The sequence below is a fragment of the Lethenteron reissneri genome, chromosome 67 (genome assembly GCF_015708825.2).
Source record: "Lethenteron reissneri isolate LAM-NWPU_2019-01 chromosome 67, ASM1570882v1, whole genome shotgun sequence".
NCBI lineage: Eukaryota > Metazoa > Chordata > Hyperoartia > Petromyzontiformes > Petromyzontidae > Lethenteron > Lethenteron reissneri.
The window spans coordinates 4,211,229-4,230,930 of NC_083845.1; the positions used below are offsets into that span (position 1 = coordinate 4,211,229).

Here is a 19,702-nt window from a genome sequence, read left to right on the forward strand (position 1 = left end):
GACAAAATAAAGTGACGACAGAGAAGGAAGAAGTTGTCCGCGTTAAGTTCAGCACTACACAAAGATCCCCCATGTAGCCTTCATAGACTGTTGGGGCAAGGTGCTGTTAGTGAATAGGGGCACCTATGAAGGCTGGCACTGTAGCACAACAGGGGCGGGTGGGTGGCCAGCACCAGGCCCGGCCGCCTTTGTCTCCCCAGTGGCGATGTTTACACACCAAAGACAAAGATCCCCCGTGTAGCCTTAACAGACTGTTTGAGGAAAGTGCTGTTAGCGAGCACCTATGAAGGCCGGCACGGAACACGAGGGAGGTGAGTGGCCAACACCACGCCCGGTCGCCTTTGTCTCCCCAGTGGCGATGTTTACACCACACCGCACCAGGTACTCATTTGAGGCTGAGACTACCTAGAGGATGCCCAGGACCGGTTCCAATGATCGTCACTGGGTGTTGGCCTTGAGCGGGAATCGCACTCGGTCCGCCGGGTTCTTAGCGCAGCGCACTGACAGCTACACACACATCTCTCACCCCTCACCCCCCCTACCACTCCACCCACCCGGCCACCCCTCCCCTCGGGAGGCGCACCTGGGACCGTCCCCATCACGCGGTGGGGGAGCCCCCCCCGCGGGTTCAATAAGAGGTAGCGTGGGTGAGGTGGGAGCCACAAAGCCAACGGAGGAGCAGCCATGGCGGGGTCTCTGCGATTCGCCGTTCTCTTCCTCGCCACCGCAGCGAGCGCCTCCGCTGCATCGGTGCGTGACGGAACTCCGCCCGTGTGCTCCACCTGTGCGCTCACCTGCGCTCACCTGTGCACTCACCTATGCTCACGTGCCCTCACCTGTCTACTCACCTGCGCTCACGTGCACTCACCTGTACACTCACCTGTACACATAGGTCTACATGTGCGATCACTTTTGCACCCACCTGCGCTCATGTGCATTCACATGGGTACACGTGCATTCACCTGTGCACTAAACATATGTACACGTTCGCTCACCTGTCCACATGTGCGCTCACCTGTATACGCGTGCCCTTCACCCACACGCAGAGGGCACGCGTACATCGCGAATAGCTGGCCTCGAGAAGTTTGTTAAAGGCTTCGCGGTGTGACGTGGGGGGGTTACCCGCTTTGTCTCTGTTGCAGCTGGGTGTGGTCACGACCGAGTGGGGCAACGTGGAGGGACGTCGCGTCTCCACGGGCCTCCTCTCCTCCGTCGACGTCTTCAAGGGAATCCCCTTCGCCGCTCCTCCGCGCCCCTTCAGCAAACCCGAGCCGCACGCGAGATGGGGCGGTAATACTTCGCCCGCACACACACATACACACAACAACACCACCAACACCACCAACACCACCACCAACACCACCAACACCACCACCACCAACACAAACACCACCAACACCATCACCAACACCACCACTAACACCACCAACACCACTACCACCAACACCACCACCACCACCAACACCACCACCACCAACACCACCAACACCACCAACACCACCACCAACACCACCACCAACACAAACACCACCACCAACACCACCACCAACACAAACATCACCACCAACACCACCACCAACACCACCACCACCAACACCACCAACACCCCTACCACCAACACCACCAACACCACCACCAACACCACCACCACCAACACCACCACACACAGGGCCGGATCAAGGCGTGGGGGCTTTAGGGGCTGCCGCCCAGGGGGCATCTGCCAGCTGGAGTGCCTCCAGAGATGAAGTGAAAAGTGATTTCGCTTGTGAATGCTGAATTTTATTTTCTTGTTAGCCTTGTAAAAATGTAATTAAATTTTTCTTTAACTTTGTTTCCCTTTTGAAAATATTACTGGTGGGTGGCCTCACAGTACATGTAGCCCAGGGGCCTTACAAAATCTTAATCCCGCCATGACCACACACCACCTCCTCCTCCTACTTGCTCGCACCATCACCTCGTCACGTGTCAGCGTGTGTGTCCATGTGTGTGTGTGTGTGTCCATGTGTGTGTCAACGTGTGTGTCCATGTGAGGAGAGGCTTGCGGAGCCCCAATGCGGTTTCAGGAAAGGGCGGTCCTGCACAGATGCCATATTTTCTGTCCGTCTGCTACAGCAGAGGTGTCGGGAATTCCAACAAGACCTACATCTCTGCTTTATTGACCTGGTCAAGGCCTATGATACCATCAGTAGACCTGGGCTCTGGGCTGTTCTTCGTGCTTTCGGAGTCCCTGACCCTCTGTTCACGATCATTAAGGACCTTCATGATGGTGAGCGGGCCCGGGTAAAACTACGTGGCCGGGAGTCAGAGCCTTTCCCTTTACACCTTGGAGTGCGACAGGGATGTCCTCTGGCTCCCACATTATTTAACATCTATTTTGACCACGTAGTTCGTGAAGCTTTCAATAGCTGTAACGGGGGAATTTCCATTTGGTACAGATATAATGGGAGGCTGATCGATGCCCGGGTGCAATCAAGGGTTGGCTCCCTATTGGTCAACCACGTTATGTATGCCGATGATTTGGTAATAGCTGCTCATTCAGAGGAGGTGTTGGAGATGCTGCTGCTGAGACTGGAGCATGCCACTAAGAGGTGGGGCCTTACCATCAGCCCCACCAAAACTAAGCACCTGCCTGGGTATGTTGTACCATCGGACACTCCACCCCCACAACTCCCAATCGGTGATGGGGCAGTAGTGGAGAGAGTGGAGAGTTTCCCATACCTGGGCAGTGTGCTTATGACCGGCTCCAGTTTAACAGCAGAGGTCTAACTCCGAATCAATCGAGCGGCAATATCTTTTCGTCGGTTGCGTAACGCTGTGTGGAAGCTACCTGGTCTATCGCTCCGCACGAAGCTTCAGTTCTTCTCGGCCACAGTCATTCCCTCCCTTCTCTACGCTTGCGAAACGTGGACCCTCCTAATGGAGCATCTTCGCCGGTTCGAAACATTTAGGCTGGCCTGCCTACGATCCATCCTGGGTTTAACCAGGCTGGATTGTGTGAGGAGCTCACAAATCCTTGAAAGATCTGGGCAAAGTCCCATCGGTGAGCTCCTCCGGCAGGCAAGGCTGCGTTGGCTGAGTCATGTAGCTCGCATACCCAGCCACCGCATGCCTAAACAGCTTTTGTTCGGCCGGATCGAGTGGGCTAAACGGGCGCGGCACGGGCTGGAGAAGAGATGGAGTGATGTGGTACAGGAGGACGTGGAGCTGAGTGGACTTGCCGATGACTGGTACCAGCAGTGTCAAGATCGGCCTCTGTTGAGGAGGCTCGTGAAGGACGCTACTGGGCAGTTGGAGGCAGTCGCACTCCAACAACAACAGAGGGCAGAGGAGCGATGCTCACAACAACGAGCGGAGCGCCGGGTGGCTAAAGCACAGCAAGTTGGCACAGTAGGGGGCACAGGTGGTGCATCAGCCAGTCATCTCGGTCATCTCAGTCAATCGACCCGTGGCACCTGGGTCTGCCCCGTGACCTCCTGCCAGCGGGCGTTCGACACTTCACGTGGCCTGAAGGTGCACATGGCCTGGCACAAGCGTCGTGGTGACGTCACCGCCACTTAGTGGCGAATGGCGGTTGTTGTTGTGTGCGAGTGTGTGTCTGTGTGTTTCTGTGTGTGTTGTGCTGGTGGGGAGCGGTGCTGTCGCGGTTAGCGCACTACGCTCCGAGCGCGGCCACCCGAGTTCGATTCCTTCTCAAGGCCAACACCAGTGACGATTATCTGAATCGGTCCTGGGCCTCCCCTAGGTCATCTCAGCCTCAAATTAGAATCTGATTGCCACGTGTCAAAATATCGCCACCGGGGCGGGAGGGGGTGTGGAGACGAAGGCGGCCGGGCGTGGTTGCTGGCCACCGCTACCCTCTCGTGTGCCGTGCCCGACCTTCATAGACGCTGCTTGTCGCTAACAGCACTCGCCCCCCCCCCCCCCAACAGTCTTAAGGACTACAACGGGCGATCTTTGTCTTTGTTGCGTGAACGTGCGGGGAGCGCGCTCCAGGTACCCTGAAGGCCTACAACTACCGCGACCGCTGCCTGCAGGCTACCCTGAGCCAGACGGACACGCGGGGGTCTGAGGACTGCCTCTACCTCAACATCTGGGTGCCGCACGGCGTCAAAGGTAAGTACCGCCTGTGCGGGATGTGTAGACGCACGTGGGAGTGGGAGAGTGGCACGCACGTGGAAGACGGAAATTGGCACGCACGTGGGAAAGAGGGAAAGTGGCACGCACATGTAAGTGGGAAAGTGGGAGGCACCTGGAAAAAATTGGAAAGTGGCACGCACGTGGGAAAGAGGGAGAGTGGCACGCACGTGGAAGGCAGCTGAGTCGGGGTGAATGTGCTGCAATGGTGTGATGCCGTGAGTGTTGGGGGGGGGGGTATGTTTACAGTGAACGTGCGAACGCACTTTCTCTTTCTTCGTGGTTGCGTGGATTTTTCTCCTGGTCCTCCGGTTTATTCTGTCCACATTTAGAATCAACGTCGCGCGTTTGTAGAGTTTTTGGCTCAGGCTATAAGTTTCCACACGGTGACAAGCCACTTTGTTGAGCGATCATTTGTGGCCAGGTCACTTCTGAAAAAGACCTATATAGCTCAGTGGGCCTTACCTGGTAAAATACAGAGTTTGTTTTTATAGTTTAGAATTCATAGAGGACTGTGGGGATAAGAGGTGACGTCGGAGGAGGGACCGGAGGAGAGAGCTGTGGATGAAGGCAACTGTTGATCGAGAGGAGAGAGCTGTGGATGAAGAGAAAGCGCTGTGGATAATGGAGGGCGCTGTGGATGGAGGGAACTGTGGATAGCGAGGAGAGAGCTGTGGATAGAGAGGAGAGCGCTGTGGATGGAGGGAACTGTTGATAGCGAGGAGAGAGCTGTGGATGAAGAGAGAGAGAGAGAGCTGTGGATAGAGAGGAGAGCGCTGTGGATGGAGGGAACTGTTGATAGAGAGGAGAGAGCTGTGGATGAAGAGAGAGAGAGAGCTGTGGATGGAGAGGAGAGCGCTGTCAATGGAGGGAACTGTGGATAGAGAGGAGAGAGCTGCGGATGAAGGAGGGAGCTGTCTGTGATGGAGAAGGTGGAATAAACGGACGAGAATGCTTATCTGCCTACGCGTGTTTATGAGGAGAGTGCCCACTACAGGAACACCGACCGGCCATCTCACACCCCCCCCCATCCCCAACGCTCCCCCCCTGCCCCCCCCCCTTCCTCCTAGTGTCAAATGACCTGCCCGTGATGGTGTGGATCTACGGGGGCGCGTTCATCTTCGGCTCAGGCCAAGGCGCCAGCTTCCTCGACAACTTCCTCTACGACGGCCAGGAGCTGGCTGACCGTGGCAAGGTCATCGTGGTGACCTTCAACTACCGTCTGGGGCCATTGGGCTTCCTCAGCACGGGCGACGAGCACGGGCCCGGTGAGGGGTGGGGGGGACACGTGGGAGCAAAACGGTGGGGGAGGGAGGGGGGGAGCCACGGGACACTAAACCAAGCTAAAAACTCAACAATTTTTTTCTCTTTGATTCACGTCGCTTTGATATTCGTCATCGCACCTTTGAGGAACGCATCCCCGATGTAAACCGGGGTGTTGCTGTAGGTAGTGTCCCTCGCAAGAGATGTAGCACACCCAAAAACCAAGATCAATTCAATGCAAGGAAAATGTATGATGTTCAGGGAGGAAACAAGGTTGTTCCAAAACGTTGGTGCTGCAATGGCAAAGGCTTTGTCACCTACTCAAATTCTTGTTCTTGGGATAGTTAAAAGGCAATGATATCAACTAAACAATTTTTATTTTAAATTTCGATTTAAAGCTTTCGTGACTGCAGGGATTCATATTCTTGGTTCTTTCGGTAAAGTTACGTAGATGGGAAATAATAATATATTAATAAAACATAATAAAATGAAATTTTCACGACGTTTCGGCCACAACGCAAGCAGCCATCCTCAGGTGAAGAAACAGAGCTGTCGGAAAGACAGCGTCTTAATGAACACTGATAAACTTGGCAGCGTATTTTAAGCTGGGTGGGAGGAGAGAGCCTTGACAAAGGAGTTTACATATCAACAGAAATTTTGCATATTGATGAAAAATGCAGATATGGGGTTCGTCACTCCTTGTGGAATGTGTAGGCGGTGGGGGGTCTCAAAGTCATATTATGCTAGTGTATTACGTAGGATTAGCAGTAATAATAATAAAGAATTACAGCAGCCAAACCACCGCGTATCAAGCTAGTGCATTATGTGGAAAACAAAAAAGGAGTTTCTAAAGAACTACAAATACCCTACTACCATATAATAAACCGATGTGAAAAACGAAATATAAACTACATTAATATAATCAATGTACTCAATATACTCTCCAATAAGCTGAGCTATTAACATTAAGTAACTGGGTATACACTACACTATATAATGAATACCATAGAGTAAACTGATAAAAAAGCTAAAATATAAACTACATTAATATTATCAATAAACTCAATATACTCTCCAATCAGTTGAGCTACTAACAATAAGTCACTACACATTACAACTCTATGTCTAAAAAAGTGGCGGTTTCTTATTTTTATTTTACCAGGTAAGGTCCGCTGAGCTATGCAGCTCTTTGTCGGAAGCAATCTGGCTTTCACAAATAATAGCCCAACGACGTGGTTTATCATCATGACGTGGAAATTTATCACGACCAAATAATCTCAACTTTTTGAGAATTGATGTTCTGCAGAGAGGGTCTCAAAAACAAATAATCGCGTCTGTGCTTAAGAGTAGAAAACAAATATACACACACGGTAATATAAAGACAGTGATAGCCCAACGAAGTGGCTCATCATCATGTGGAAATTTATAGCAGACAAATACTCGAAATGCGTGGTGTTGATTCTAAACGTGGAGGGGAAAACCGGAGGCACCAGAGAAAAATCCACGAAACCACGGCGGGAGAGCGAGACACCGCAAACTCCAAATATACAACAGGAATCAGGGTCTGGAACGAACCCATGACCTGCTGTATACCAGGCGAGGTAGTCAACACATCTCCTAGCCACCGTGATGATGATGAGAGAGAGACACGCAAATTCCAAATACACAGCAGCAGGCGTCAGGGTCTGGATCGAACCCACGATCTCCTACTCTATATACCAGGCGAGGTAGTTAACATCTCCTAGCTACCGCAGCGAGGACATGCGGGAGACATAGGGCACTCTGGAGGAGATGGAGGAACATGAGTATACCGGGGGGAGGGGGTGTGGGACACAGTAATATGGGTGAGACGCAGAGGGGGAACACACAGAGAGACACGTGGGGACGTGCGTTGGTATCACTCGCCCTGGTATTCGCGAGGCTAGATGGCGCGGGGGGGGTCTTTGTGTCGCCCAGGTAACTACGGACTGTGGGATCAGCACGCGGCCATCAAGTGGGTGAAGAGGAACATCCGCGCGTTCGGTGGAGACCCCGACAACATCACCATCTTCGGAGAGTCCGCGGGGGGCGCCAGCGTCTCCCTGCAGGTGCGGGAGAAGGGGGGGGCATGGTGATGGTGGGGGGGGGGTGGAGGAGGCATGGTGATGGCAGGGGTGTGGTGATGGGGGGGGGGAGTATGGTGATGGGGGAGGCATGGTGATGACAGGGGTGTGGTGATGGGGGGGCGGGTATGGTGATGGGGGAGGCATGGTGATGACAGGGGTGTGGTGATGGGGGGGGGGGGGGTATGGTGATGGGGGAGGCATGGTGGTGATGGGGGGAGGGCATGATGATGGTGTCCTCCCACGTGTCATTCATTGGCTGAAAACATCTTTAAAACATTTTTCAACCGACGTTGAGGCGGGAGCCTCGTGAGAAATATCGCCACGACTCAGTGTGTGTGGAGGGTTCCCCGACCGATGTCTGAATACGTGATGATGATTTAAACTCTTCACCCTTTCTGGCAATAATCCGGCGGGTGTTAAGATGCGTCACAAAGCAAAGGACACGAGAAAGCGGACAGCACAAGGGCCATGCAAACGCCATAGCATTCGTTAGCTCGGGTTTAAGGAGTTTTACCACCGCTGAGAAAAAGAAGCCATCGCGGAGGCTGTAGCTCTGGTGCAGGCCAATCAGCCTTCAAGGACAATGCGTTATTACACAGGCGAAGTTTTACTTATATATGGGGGGGGGGGCAGGAGTTTGCTTAATAGAGACTCATAGAGACTAATAGTTACACAGATACTCATAGAGACACATACAGTCTAATATAGCCTATTCGAGATACGTAGAGAGCGCATAAAGATACAGAAACACAGAGACTGATAAAAACACATCGAGCTACATAGAGAGAGTCACAGAGATACTGTACATACAGACGCATCGAGATACATTGAAACTGGGTGAACAGTGGGCGAGGTTTTGGCCCAATCATGTCCTGCTGGCTCAAACCACGTAGGTATAAAATACAATTTGCCTACGTGACTTTACCGAAAGAACCAAAGAGTATGGATTCCTGCAGTAACGAAAGCTTCAAATCAAGATTGGCTCAAACCACGTAATACATAAATAAGTGGAAATCCCTCCACGTTCCGGCGACAGAGCCAATCAAGTAAAGTCGTGGGAAAGCGTGACCCGGTGATCAACGTGCTTCATCAGGCAAAAGCAGAGATAGGAGGAACGTTGAGAAGCCACGAATGGCAAATTCGTCTGTGAACCAGACGCTCCACTCCTGCGTGGATCTTGGGCGTCCATCGACGCCTTACGATGCTCCATGTAAATCTCCAGTGCGAACGTCAGACAACGTTGTAAATAAAAATTAAAATGTTGCTGGCTTTTCAACAGGCTGGCCAAAGTAAAGCCCCCTAGGTTCACGACGAAGATGATATTGAGGATGATGATGATGACGAGGGGGGTGAAGATTATGTTGATGATGACGAGGGGGGATGATTGTGATGATGATCACGAGGGGAGGGGTAATGATTATGATGATAATGACGAGGGGGGTGATGACTGTGATGATGATCACGAGGGGGGGTGATTATTATGATGATGATGACGAGGGGGGTGATGTTTGTGATGATGATCACGAAGGGGGATGATGATTATGGAGATGATGACGAGGGGGGATGATGATTATGATGATGATCACGATGGGGGGTGATGATGTCGTTACAGATGCTGTCTCCGGTCAACCATGGCATCATCCGTCGCGCCATCAGTCAGAGTGGGTCGGCCCTTGCTTCGTGGGCCGTAGAGAGGGACCCGCTATCCTGGGCCATCAAGGCACGCACACTCGCACATGCACCACGCGCGCATAGCGCACACCGCACACAGCGCACACCGCACACAGCATACACCACGCACACAGCACCATGCACACAGTATGCACGCAGCTCACACACACACCATGCACGAGCAGCACACACACAGACACACACGCACCACGCACACAGACACAAACACAGCACTGGTGCGATGTGTAAACATCACACCGGTGCGATGTGTAAATATCGCCACTGGAAGAGACAAAGGCGGCCCCGGGCTTGGTCCTGGCCATCACCCATAGGTGCGCCGGTACTCGGCCTTCAGAGGCGACACAGACTCTGTTCTCCTCTAGCGCCTCGTTTTTAGAACGCGAATTGGATATGACACAATCGAGAGAACGGAACTACGTCGCAGTGCGAGTGGGAATTAGTGGTCGTACGGCTGCCTCGGCGTAGCATTGCGCAAGGCATTGGGATGCTGCTGGATGCTTCTAGATGCTATCCACGTGCGCCTCGGTCTTTGTTCAGCCTGCGTACTACGCATCTCACGCGTTATTGCCGACTGCGCTTTACCCCTATATTATACATTTATTGAGGCGATTTCCCAACATAACGCGGTGCTCTTCAGGAACACCATAGGAGAACAGACCATACTCGCTCACAGCACTTGCCCCTAGTGTACACGGCTGTGTGAAAGGCTACACGGGGGGGGGAATGTTGTCTCTGTCCAGGTGGCCGAGGTGGTGGGCTGCCCGACGGACGACTCGGCGCGCCTCATGGGCTGCCTGCGCATCAGCAACCCCGTGGACGTGGTGCACGCCATAAAACTCGTCATGCCCTCCACCACGGGTGAGGAGGGCTTCACGGCACCCGTGTGGCCTAGCAGCAACTGTTTGGCCTCCCATTAGGGCCTAATAACGCCCGTGTGGCCTAACAATGCTCGTTTGGCCTCCCATGAGGGCCTGACAACACCCGTGTGGCCTACCAATACTCGTGTGGCCTCCCACGAGGGCCTAACAGCGCCCGTGTGGCCTAAAAATGCTTGTGTGGCCTCCCGCAAGGGCCACAGGAACGCTGCTCCTGTGTGGCCTCCCCAGGAAACATTCATAGTTGACGACGTTTTGGGCAGTGGCCCTTCGAAGTAGCGTAATTAGTAAGGACGTCGACGGTAGATTAGGGGCATCCCTCACTGTACCCCTCTCACAGCACAACCCCTCACCATTCACCCCTCACCGAACCCCCTTTCCACACCCTTCACCGCACACCCTGGACCACACACCCTCACCGCACTGTACCTGCCACCCCTCCCCCCTGACCGTCACCTGGTACCGTAGGTCCCTTGGTGGACTCTTTGGCGTGGAGCGCCGTGGTGGACGGCGACTTCCTGCCCGAGGAGCCGCACCTCCTCATGGGCAACGCGGCGCGGATCGACTACATGGCGGGCGTCAACAACATGGACGGACACCTCTTCGCAGGCATGGACGTGCCATTCATCAACACTAAGGACAAGACCACCAGGTGGGCTGACGATGACAACAGCAGGAACAGCAGCAGGCATACCGTGTAAATCCATATGGTTTACCCCGTATTCTTTTGCAGGGAAATTGAGTTTTCAGGTCCGTATGGCGTAAAGCCATTTCAATACGGGTTTAATAACAGCCATAAAGGGTTCACGTGGGGATTGGCTTACCGGTCCTGCTTTGTAGCCAATAAGGGATGAGCCAGGGAGCATGGCCTCGGCGTGATCATGGCATGTTAGCAGGTGTGATTGGCCTGGCCATTCGGGGCCTCAGCTAATGGGGAGCCGGATCAGAGGCATGGTCCCGGGATTGACAGGGAACCATCGGGAACGGTCAACGCTGTCTATGGAAGATTGGCTGGGGGGTACCACGTGACGAAGGGATTAAGAGAGAGAGAGAGCGTACGGGGGGCTCTGGGTGCCACGTGCGCGGTGGGGACTTGGCGGGAAGTCTGCCCTCTCTCCGTTGTCTGCCAACAACGGAGAGTGTGTGAGTAAAGTGTAACTGTGGAAGTTGAAAATAAAAAGGACTGATTCCGGAAGCCGTCTCAAGAAGGTTTATTACACGGGCAAAAAAATGAAGTTAGTCTGTTTGTGTTTCTCTCCTTGTAATGGGACTTTGTAGGATGATGGTTGAGAATTATAGGGCACGGGGTGACAAATAAGGTTTGGAATTGGTCTTTAATAAGGTAGGCACTGATAAGGGGTTGATAGGTATGTGTATGTACGTTGAACTTCATTCGCACCGCACGTAGCCAACTGTGATAATTGGAGGTGCGGAGGAAGGACAAGAAACTAAACACAAAAAAATCTGTTTTAAAGAAACGAGTTTGTCAATCTATATGATGATTTAAAAGTGCGCAGCTCCCAGTGAACAGACAACAGCACCCGCCATTTCCCCCTTTCCCTACGTGGTGGTGACGACGTCACAAAGGCGCTGTGACGCGATACCCAAGGGGGCACTTGGAAGTGGGCGTATCTGTGTCGTGACGTCAAAAGGGTGTGCGTTAGGTGTTTTGGATCGATAATTGTGATCCAATACATCGATTCTGCCCCCCAAAAATATTGATTTTGTCCCCGAAAAACATCGACTCTGCCCCGGTCAACTCAGGACCGTCTTCTTGAAAAAAATCTTAAAACCAGCCGTTAACGGAGCTACAGTAACGGGGTTTTATTACGATATTTGTTTTGTCAGTCTGTTATAGCACTAGATGAGACTGCTATGTTGATTCGCTATGCAAAAAAACACGTTTTTTATGCCTTAAAAAATTGCTTTTACAATGTCCGATTTCATCATAGCTGCATGTGAGTGTTCGCTTTTATTCGTATTACAGCCGCTTGTGCCAGCAGGCCCAGGTGCGCTTTGAGGCCATCGCATGAAGTGTCGAAGGATTGCTCGCTGACAGGATGGTCACGAGATAGGTCCCAGGTGCCGTGGGTTGACTGCTGTGCCAGGCTAGGTGCGGGAGGGTCACGTGACAGACACCAGGTCCCGTGGGTTGACTGCTGTGCCAGGCTAGGTGCGGGAGGGTCACGTGACAGACCCCAGGTGCCGCGAATGTACGTATGAATGTACGTATGTTGAACTTCTTTCATACCGTACGTAGCCAACCGTGCTAATCGGTGGTGCGTGGGAAGGACAACAAAATAATCACAAAAAGCAATTATAAAGAAATTAGTTTTCAATCCAGAAAACTCATTTCTGAAATGACTGGCAGATGCACCAGCTGTAACCCCTATGTACGTATGTTTAACCTCTTTTTCATCGTACGTGTTAATTGGAGGTGCCAATATGCTGCATTTTAACCGCCTGGCGCTCCGCTCGTTGCTGTGAGCGTCTCTCCTCTGCCCTCCGTCTTTGTTGGATAGTAGCGTGAGTGTGTGGATGTGAGTGAATATGTGAATGTTAGTGTGTGTGTCTGTGAGCGTGAGTGCGAATTTGAGTGAATGTGTGAACGTGTGGAGTTTGTCTGTCCCCATGTCCTGTCGTGTGAGGTCGTGTGTGGGGAGCGGTGGTGCAGCGGTTAGCGCGCTGCGCTACGAATCCAGCGACCCCACTCACGGTCACCAACACCGATGACGATTATTTCAAGCAGTCCTGGGCCTCCCCTAGGTCGACTCAGCCTCAAATGAGTACTGGAGAGACGAAAACGGTCGGGCATGGTGCTGGCCACCCATCCTCTCGTAGGCGCTGCTTCGCTAACAGCACTCGCCCCAACAGTCTGTTAAGGCTACACGGGGGATCTTGGTGTTTGTACGAGAGCAGAGCGGAGTTTGTGCTATCTCTACCCCTGTCCGGCATGGGTAGCCTCCTGGGTTCTCCGGTTTCCCTGCTCAGGGCTAAAACCCCACATGCCCAGTGTCACGCGTATTGGGTCAAAACATCCCAAATGCTTAATCGTTGGTTCTTTTGGTAAAGTCACGTAGGTATAAAATATAATAAATCACAACGTTTCGGGCGCAACACAAGCGTCCATCATCAGGTGAGAAAGCGCGGTATGCTGCTGAGTCAGACTGTTTTAAAAAGGTTTGAATGGGTGTAAAGCAGTGGCCGGGGCTAGTGATGTTAATATGAGAAATTGGCATGTAACTGTAAGATATGAGGAGAGCGGCCTCCTAGACGAAGGCACGGAAGTGGCTATGTTAATGTGAGGGATTAGTATGATGTTAATGTGAGAAATTAACATGTAACTGTCAGATATGAGGAGAGCGCCTCCTATGACGAGGGCACGGAAGTGGCTATGTTAATGTGAGAGATTCGCATTATGTTAATCCTAAATGCTGCAAAATCACCTGCACATTCGATGACAGGTGCTGAGGGTTCGGGTACACGTAGCACCGTCGCCCCCTACTGCGAAGACTCAGCAGGACCCTTCTCGCAGAATCTTGAGGCTTCCTTGGAAAAAGTAGGGTAACAATAACAATGATCATCATTACATCACCATCTACATCAGCTGTGCTGGAGAAGAACTATTACTATTTTCATAACTATTTTGTAATTTTACCAGGTCAGACCCACTGAGCTATATGGCTCGTTTTCAGAGGCGACCTGGCCACAAATGATCGCTTAACGAAGTGGCTCATCATCGTCGTGTGGACATTTACTAAGCAGCCAAATAGTCTGAACGCGTGATGTTGATTCTAAGTGTGGAGGGAAAAACAGGAGGACCCGGAGAAAAATTACACACGTCCACGGGGAGAACATTCAAACTCCAACTATACAGGTGGTCAGGGTTGGGATCAAACCCACGGGCCTCCTGCATATCAGGCGAGGTAGTAAACATCTCCTAGCCACCGTGGTGCTGAAGAAGTAACTAATTAGCACGTTTGGTTCACGTGACAAACCTCACTGATTGGCTGTGTCGGGTGGTGGCAGGTTTTTATATTTGCGTGCTCTAACCCATAACCAAAACATTTACGGTTCAACTAATCACTGACATCTGATCTAATAACCCACAACAACCCCAACTACTCCCCCCCCCCTCGTATCCTACCCCCCCCCTCCTCCCACCTCCAGGATGGACATCTACAAATTGGCCATGGGCTTCGCGAAGGGCCACCGTGACGTGGGCTTGGAGGTGTCGAACCACTACTCGCACGACCAGCAGGTGGCCGATTTCTCGGAGGAGGCAGCGCGCGCCGTCGTGGAGCTCGAGACCGACTTCCTCTTCGTCGTGCCCTGCCAGAGCCTCCTGCGGATGCACTCGCAGCACTCCACGTGAGAAGCACGGAGACGCGGAGAGCGCCCTCGCCTCGCTCGCCCTGCACTCATCCTTGCACTACCTGGTCACCTGCAATACCTGGTCACCTGCACACCTGGTCACTTCCAATACCTGATCACCTGCACGCCTGGTCACCTTGCATGCGTGGTCACCTTGCCACATGCACACCTGCTCATGTAAAAAGACAACAATGACCATTATTGTTATTAATGCTGTAGTATGTAAGTCGTATCTATGGGACCCTTTTTGCCGGTATCAAGAAAAACGGATATGCTTTAAAATTTAGATTTAAAGCTTTCGTGACTGCAGGGATTAATATTCTTGGTTCTTTCGGTAAAGTCACGTAGAAGGGACGACTGATGATGATTGATTGTGTTGCAGTCGAAACATCGTGAGAATTTGTATTATAAATATTTTTATTATTTATTATTACCTTCTACGTGACTTTACCGAAAGAATCAAGAATATGGATAGGCTTTTATTACCCTTTGGTGTTTAAACATCTTAACGCGTCCTGTATTATTGTCGGAAAGGCTAAAAGGCGAAGATTTTTTTCTATCATCTGATACCGGCAATAAGGATCCCATAGACACAACTAGCCCGAACCCAAATATTAGCGCTTTGATATTTGCGCAGCCTCTGTGCTGTCTACATTTTGGCGTTGTTCTCCAGGCCTAACACCGGTGCAGAGGCAAGGCTATTGACGAGGCTGTGTAGCTCTGGTGCAGGCAAAGCGGTTTCAAGGACACTGCCTCCATGATTGTTATTATCAAGGCGTGTTTGTGTGCCTGTCTTACCACAAGCACGATGTGCGGTCGATGCAGACTTGGTGGTGCGTTGCGATATTTAGGTTTCTATTGCGTGTTTGAACACCTTAACACCTCCCGTGTTATTTCCGGATACAGGGTAAATCCGTAGATTTTTTTTCTCCCCACTATATGACTCGTGTCATGTGGAGCCACGTGACTTAAACCACTTGGGTTCGATTCCCGCTCGCGGCCACCAACACCGGTGCCGATTATTTGGGCGTCCCCTAGGTAGACTCAGCCTGAAAACGAGCGTACTCGGTTTTGTGCGTAAACATCAGCACTGGCGGGGAGACAAAGCAGCGCCTTCTGGTTAAGCCATCGATCAAAGGCGGTGGTCACCGCTACATTGCGCGGCGCGTTCGGATGTGCTTCTGCGGCCGTCTGGAACGCTCTTCCCTTCTGATATTAGGAAGCCACTGGGAGCTGCGCACTTTTAAATCATCATCTAGATTGACCAACTCGTTTCTTTAAAACTTATTCTTTGTGTTTAGTTTGTTGTTCTTCCCCTGCACCTCCGATTAGTACAGTTGGCTACGTGCGGTGCGAATGAAGTTGAACAAACATACACGTACCTGTCAACCCCTTATCAGTGTCTATCTTATTACAGACCAATTCAAACCTTATTGGTCACCCCGTGCCCCTTATAAATCTCAACGTTCATCCTACAAAGTCCCATCACAAGGAGAGAAACACAAACAAATAGACAACAAATGCCCGTATTGAAAGTTTTTACGCCATATGGACCTGAAAACGTAATTCCTAAATTAGAGCTTTTATCCAATCAGATTTTCCACCTGTACTGTCTCCACGTCTCTGGGTGAAAAATCTACCCTGAGGCCTTCAGAATGTTGAGTGAATCACCTCTGCTGTTGAAGCAAATGGGGACAATGTTGTTGATCGTCATATTATTTAACCAATCAGATTTCGAGTTTGCCATGTTGGGCGTATTCTTTGACACGCCGGAGCCTTTAAGCTGGCCTAGCCGCCTACGTTAGCATTTTTCAGTCAGCTAACTGGAGGGCCAGTTAGCTGACTGAAGTAAATTAGCTAGCACATAACGTAGCATCATCTAATATTTATTTAAACTTTCAACATTGCCCGTAGACTCAACACTACCCATATATTTAACACTGCCAGTAGACTCAACACTGCCCATAGACTCAACACTGTCCATAGACTCAACACTTCCCATAGACTCATAGACTCAACACTGCCCATAGACTCAACACTGCCCATAGACTCGACACTGTCCATAGATTCAACACTGCCCATCGACTCAGCACTGCCCATACTCAACACTACCCATAGACTCATACACTGCCCATAGACGCAACACTGCCCGTAGACTCAACACTACCCATAGACTCAACCCTGCCCATAGACTCAGCACTGCCCATAAACTCAACACTACCCATAGACTCAACACTGGCCATAAATTCAACACTACCCATAGACTCAATACTGCCCATAGATTCAACACTACCCATAGACTCAGCACTGCCCATAGATTCTAGATTTGAAGCTTTCGTGACTGCAAGGATTCATACTCTTAGGTTTTTTCAGTAAAGTCACGTAGGTGACTTTCGTCTTCAGGTGGAATCGTCACAGCACGATTGCTGCATCAAGTAAAGATCTTCTTTACTTGATACAGCAATCGTGTTGTGAGGGATCTTTGAGTGAGTTAGTGAGTGGGTTGAGTGAGTTAGTGGGTGAGTGGGTTGAGTGAGTTAGTGGGTTGAGTGAGTTAGTGGGTGAATGAGTGGGTGAGTGGGTGGGTGAATGAGTGGGTGAGTGGGTTAAGTGAGTGAGCGGGTTGAGTGAGTGCGTGGGTTGAGTGACTGGGTGAGTGAGTTTGTGGGTGAGTGAGTTAGTGGGTGAGTGAGTGAGTGAGTAGGTGAATGAGTGGGTGAGTGGGTTGAGTGAGTGAGTGAGTGGGTTGAGTGAGTGAGTGGGTTGAGTGAGTAAGCCGGCCTTTACCCCCCGTCTCGTTCTGGCCGTGTACCCTTTAGCTTCTATTTCCTCCTTTCCACACAAGGTGGCGCATTGGGATCTCCGGGCGGAATGTTCCACTGGGCAAATATAAGTTATGATTTACCACTATTATTTTCACTGAGTACGAAGAGCGCTGTGCAGAGCATCACTGTTGGGCTGCAGAGCAGAGCACGACGTTGCGTTGCGCAAGTTCGACCCCCTCCCCGACCCGACCGATCGATCGATTCACTGGTGTAGATTTTCCAAATTTTGGCAAAGTTGAACCGTGTCTCCGGCCGGCACACAATGTCCCAGGATGATGCCGCGGGATCTTTAACGTGATGGCTGCTGCTGATGTAGGTGCAGAGCCAACGACTACAATTGTCACATTCAGGTGGTCAAGCCCAGACAACCGATCCAGGATCCAGCAGAGTTTTTGTATCGCTGTGATGTGTTGTTCGACCTTGCACCGCGTCTGTTCTGGATGACCACAGTCACCGCACCGCTACCAGAGAGTTTTAAAATTTCCATTCGTGCGTCAAAGGTATCATGCGCATCTACTGCTGCCATGGCGTGTGCGGTGGGTGATGGTCCACGGCGCCAAGTGATGATGGGTTTATAGCGGGCTGTAGTGATGAGGGCTACGTTGCTGTTGCTGCTGCTGCATGTGGCGTGGCTTGCCTGTGATTCAGCGGTGCTGTGCAGACAGCAGCAGCGAGGTTGTTGGTGGATCACCGCACACCACAGATGTTGACGTGAAACTCCCTTCTACCCATGTTCCGGGCGTCTCGGAGGAGACCTACCCCTGGCTCTGCCAGTAGATGGCAACACAGCAAAGTCGGAACCAATCTCCATCCGCTCCACAACTCACTTCTCATGGGATAGAGTGTTTCCCCCTCGCACGCGTGGGTTTCCTCCAGGCGCTCCAGCTTCCTCCCGCGCGCGTAAACACTCAACCATTGGCCGATTACACCGCCATATGTAGAGGACCGCAGAGCTTTGGGCAATTGCAATTGTTGGTAACAGCGACCGCTTTCCACCGCGTGGCTGCCGCTGCCGCTGATGACGACTTCTGTGTTTGCCCCGCACCTCCGAGTAGCGACGGCGGCGCCACCCGGGGCCCTCACCAATTCTTTGTTCTCGCGCGCTCGCAGGGACCCGAATTATGGGGGCACGGCGGTGCCCACACACTGGCCGGTCTACGACGCGAACACAGAGCAGTACCTGGACATCACCAGCAAAATAGACTACAGCTCCGTCAAGCAGCACCTGCGCCGCGAATACATGGATTTCTGGATCGACGTCAACTCGAGATACCACCAATTGGGCACCGAGAGCCCGTCTCAACCCGCGACTGAGCCTAGCACATCCACGGAAGCGTGATCTTCCGCTTGTGCTGGCCGCGTCCGCAGACACGCGTGCGTGCGTGCACAAGGAACACACACGAGGGACACGCTCACACGGGCCACACACACACGCACGGTACACACACACGGGACACACATACACGGAACACACAAGGAACACACACACACACACACATGGTAAGCACACTCACACGGTACACTCACACGGTACACTCACACGGGACACACACACACACGGGACACACACACGGCACACTCACACGGGATATGCACACGGGACACACACACTCACATGGTAAGCACACTCACACGGCACACACACACACACACGGTAAGCACACACACGCGGGACACACGCAAGGAACACACACGGGACGCACACACACACAGTAAGATCACTCACACGGGACACACACAAGGAACACACACACACACACGGGGGACACCAAGACAATAGGAAGACACGATCATGGAACGTAGTGTTGAGTCGATGGCGTGTGGTGAGCGTGCACATGAGGAATACAATAAACTCGTGTAAGGCCAGCAGTGTTCACGTGTCGGTATGTTCACGTGTGTGTGTGTGTGTGTGTTCACGTGTTGGTATATACACTTGTGTGTATGTGGTCGCGTGTGAGTGTGTTCACATGTCGGTATGTTCACTTGTGTTGTGTTGGCGTGTGTGCTTGCGTGTCGGTATGTTCACGTGTGTGTGTGTATGTGTGAGTGTGTTCACCTGTAAAATAATCGACTTATGATGGAGACGTGCTGCATTGGGGAGCGGTAGTGTAGCGGTTAGGGCCCTGCGCTATGAAACTGGCGACCTGGGTTCGATTCCCGTTCATGGCCAACACTGGTGACGATTATTTTAACCGGTCCTTGGCCTCCCCTAGGTCGACTCAGCCTCAAATTAGTACCTGGTGTGGTGTGTAAACATCGCCACTTGGGAGACAAAGGCGGTCGGGCGTGCTGGCCACCCACCCATTCGTGTGCCATTCCGGCCTTCATAGGTGCTCGTCAACAACACGCACATGTGTGGTGGTCATGTTGACACACACGCGCGCCAGAACCACGGTGCTTACCTGTACGGGGAGGTTGTGTACTCTTGGCCAGG

The 19,702-nt window shown here is 51.9% G+C and overlaps 1 protein-coding gene across 1 annotated transcript; it reads left to right on the forward strand.

Annotated features, from left to right (window-relative positions):
- Positions 1-629: 629 nt before the first annotated feature.
- Positions 630-19,102, forward strand: LOC133360039 (bile salt-activated lipase-like). The gene is made up of 10 exons (XM_061578610.1): positions 630-750; positions 1,143-1,290; positions 3,994-4,113; positions 5,205-5,402; positions 7,354-7,484; positions 9,115-9,222; positions 9,935-10,052; positions 10,538-10,721; positions 14,240-14,440; positions 18,379-19,102. Exons 1-10 carry the CDS (start codon positions 685-687, stop codon positions 18,605-18,607), a joined length of 1,503 nt encoding a protein of 500 aa, XP_061434594.1. The 5' UTR covers positions 630-684; the 3' UTR covers positions 18,608-19,102.
- Positions 19,103-19,702: the final 600 nt, after the last annotated feature.

Coding starts and splice junctions, on each gene's coding strand:
- LOC133360039 (XM_061578610.1), top strand. CDS start 685: ATGGCGGGGTCTCTGCGATTCGCCGTTCTCTTCCTCGCCACCGCAGCG. Junction 751..1,142: donor CGAGCGCCTCCGCTGCATCG/GTGCGTGACGGA, acceptor TCTCTGTTGCAG/CTGGGTGTGGTCACGACCGA. Junction 5,403..7,353: donor GGGCGACGAGCACGGGCCCG/GTGAGGGGTGGG, acceptor TGTGTCGCCCAG/GTAACTACGGACTGTGGGAT.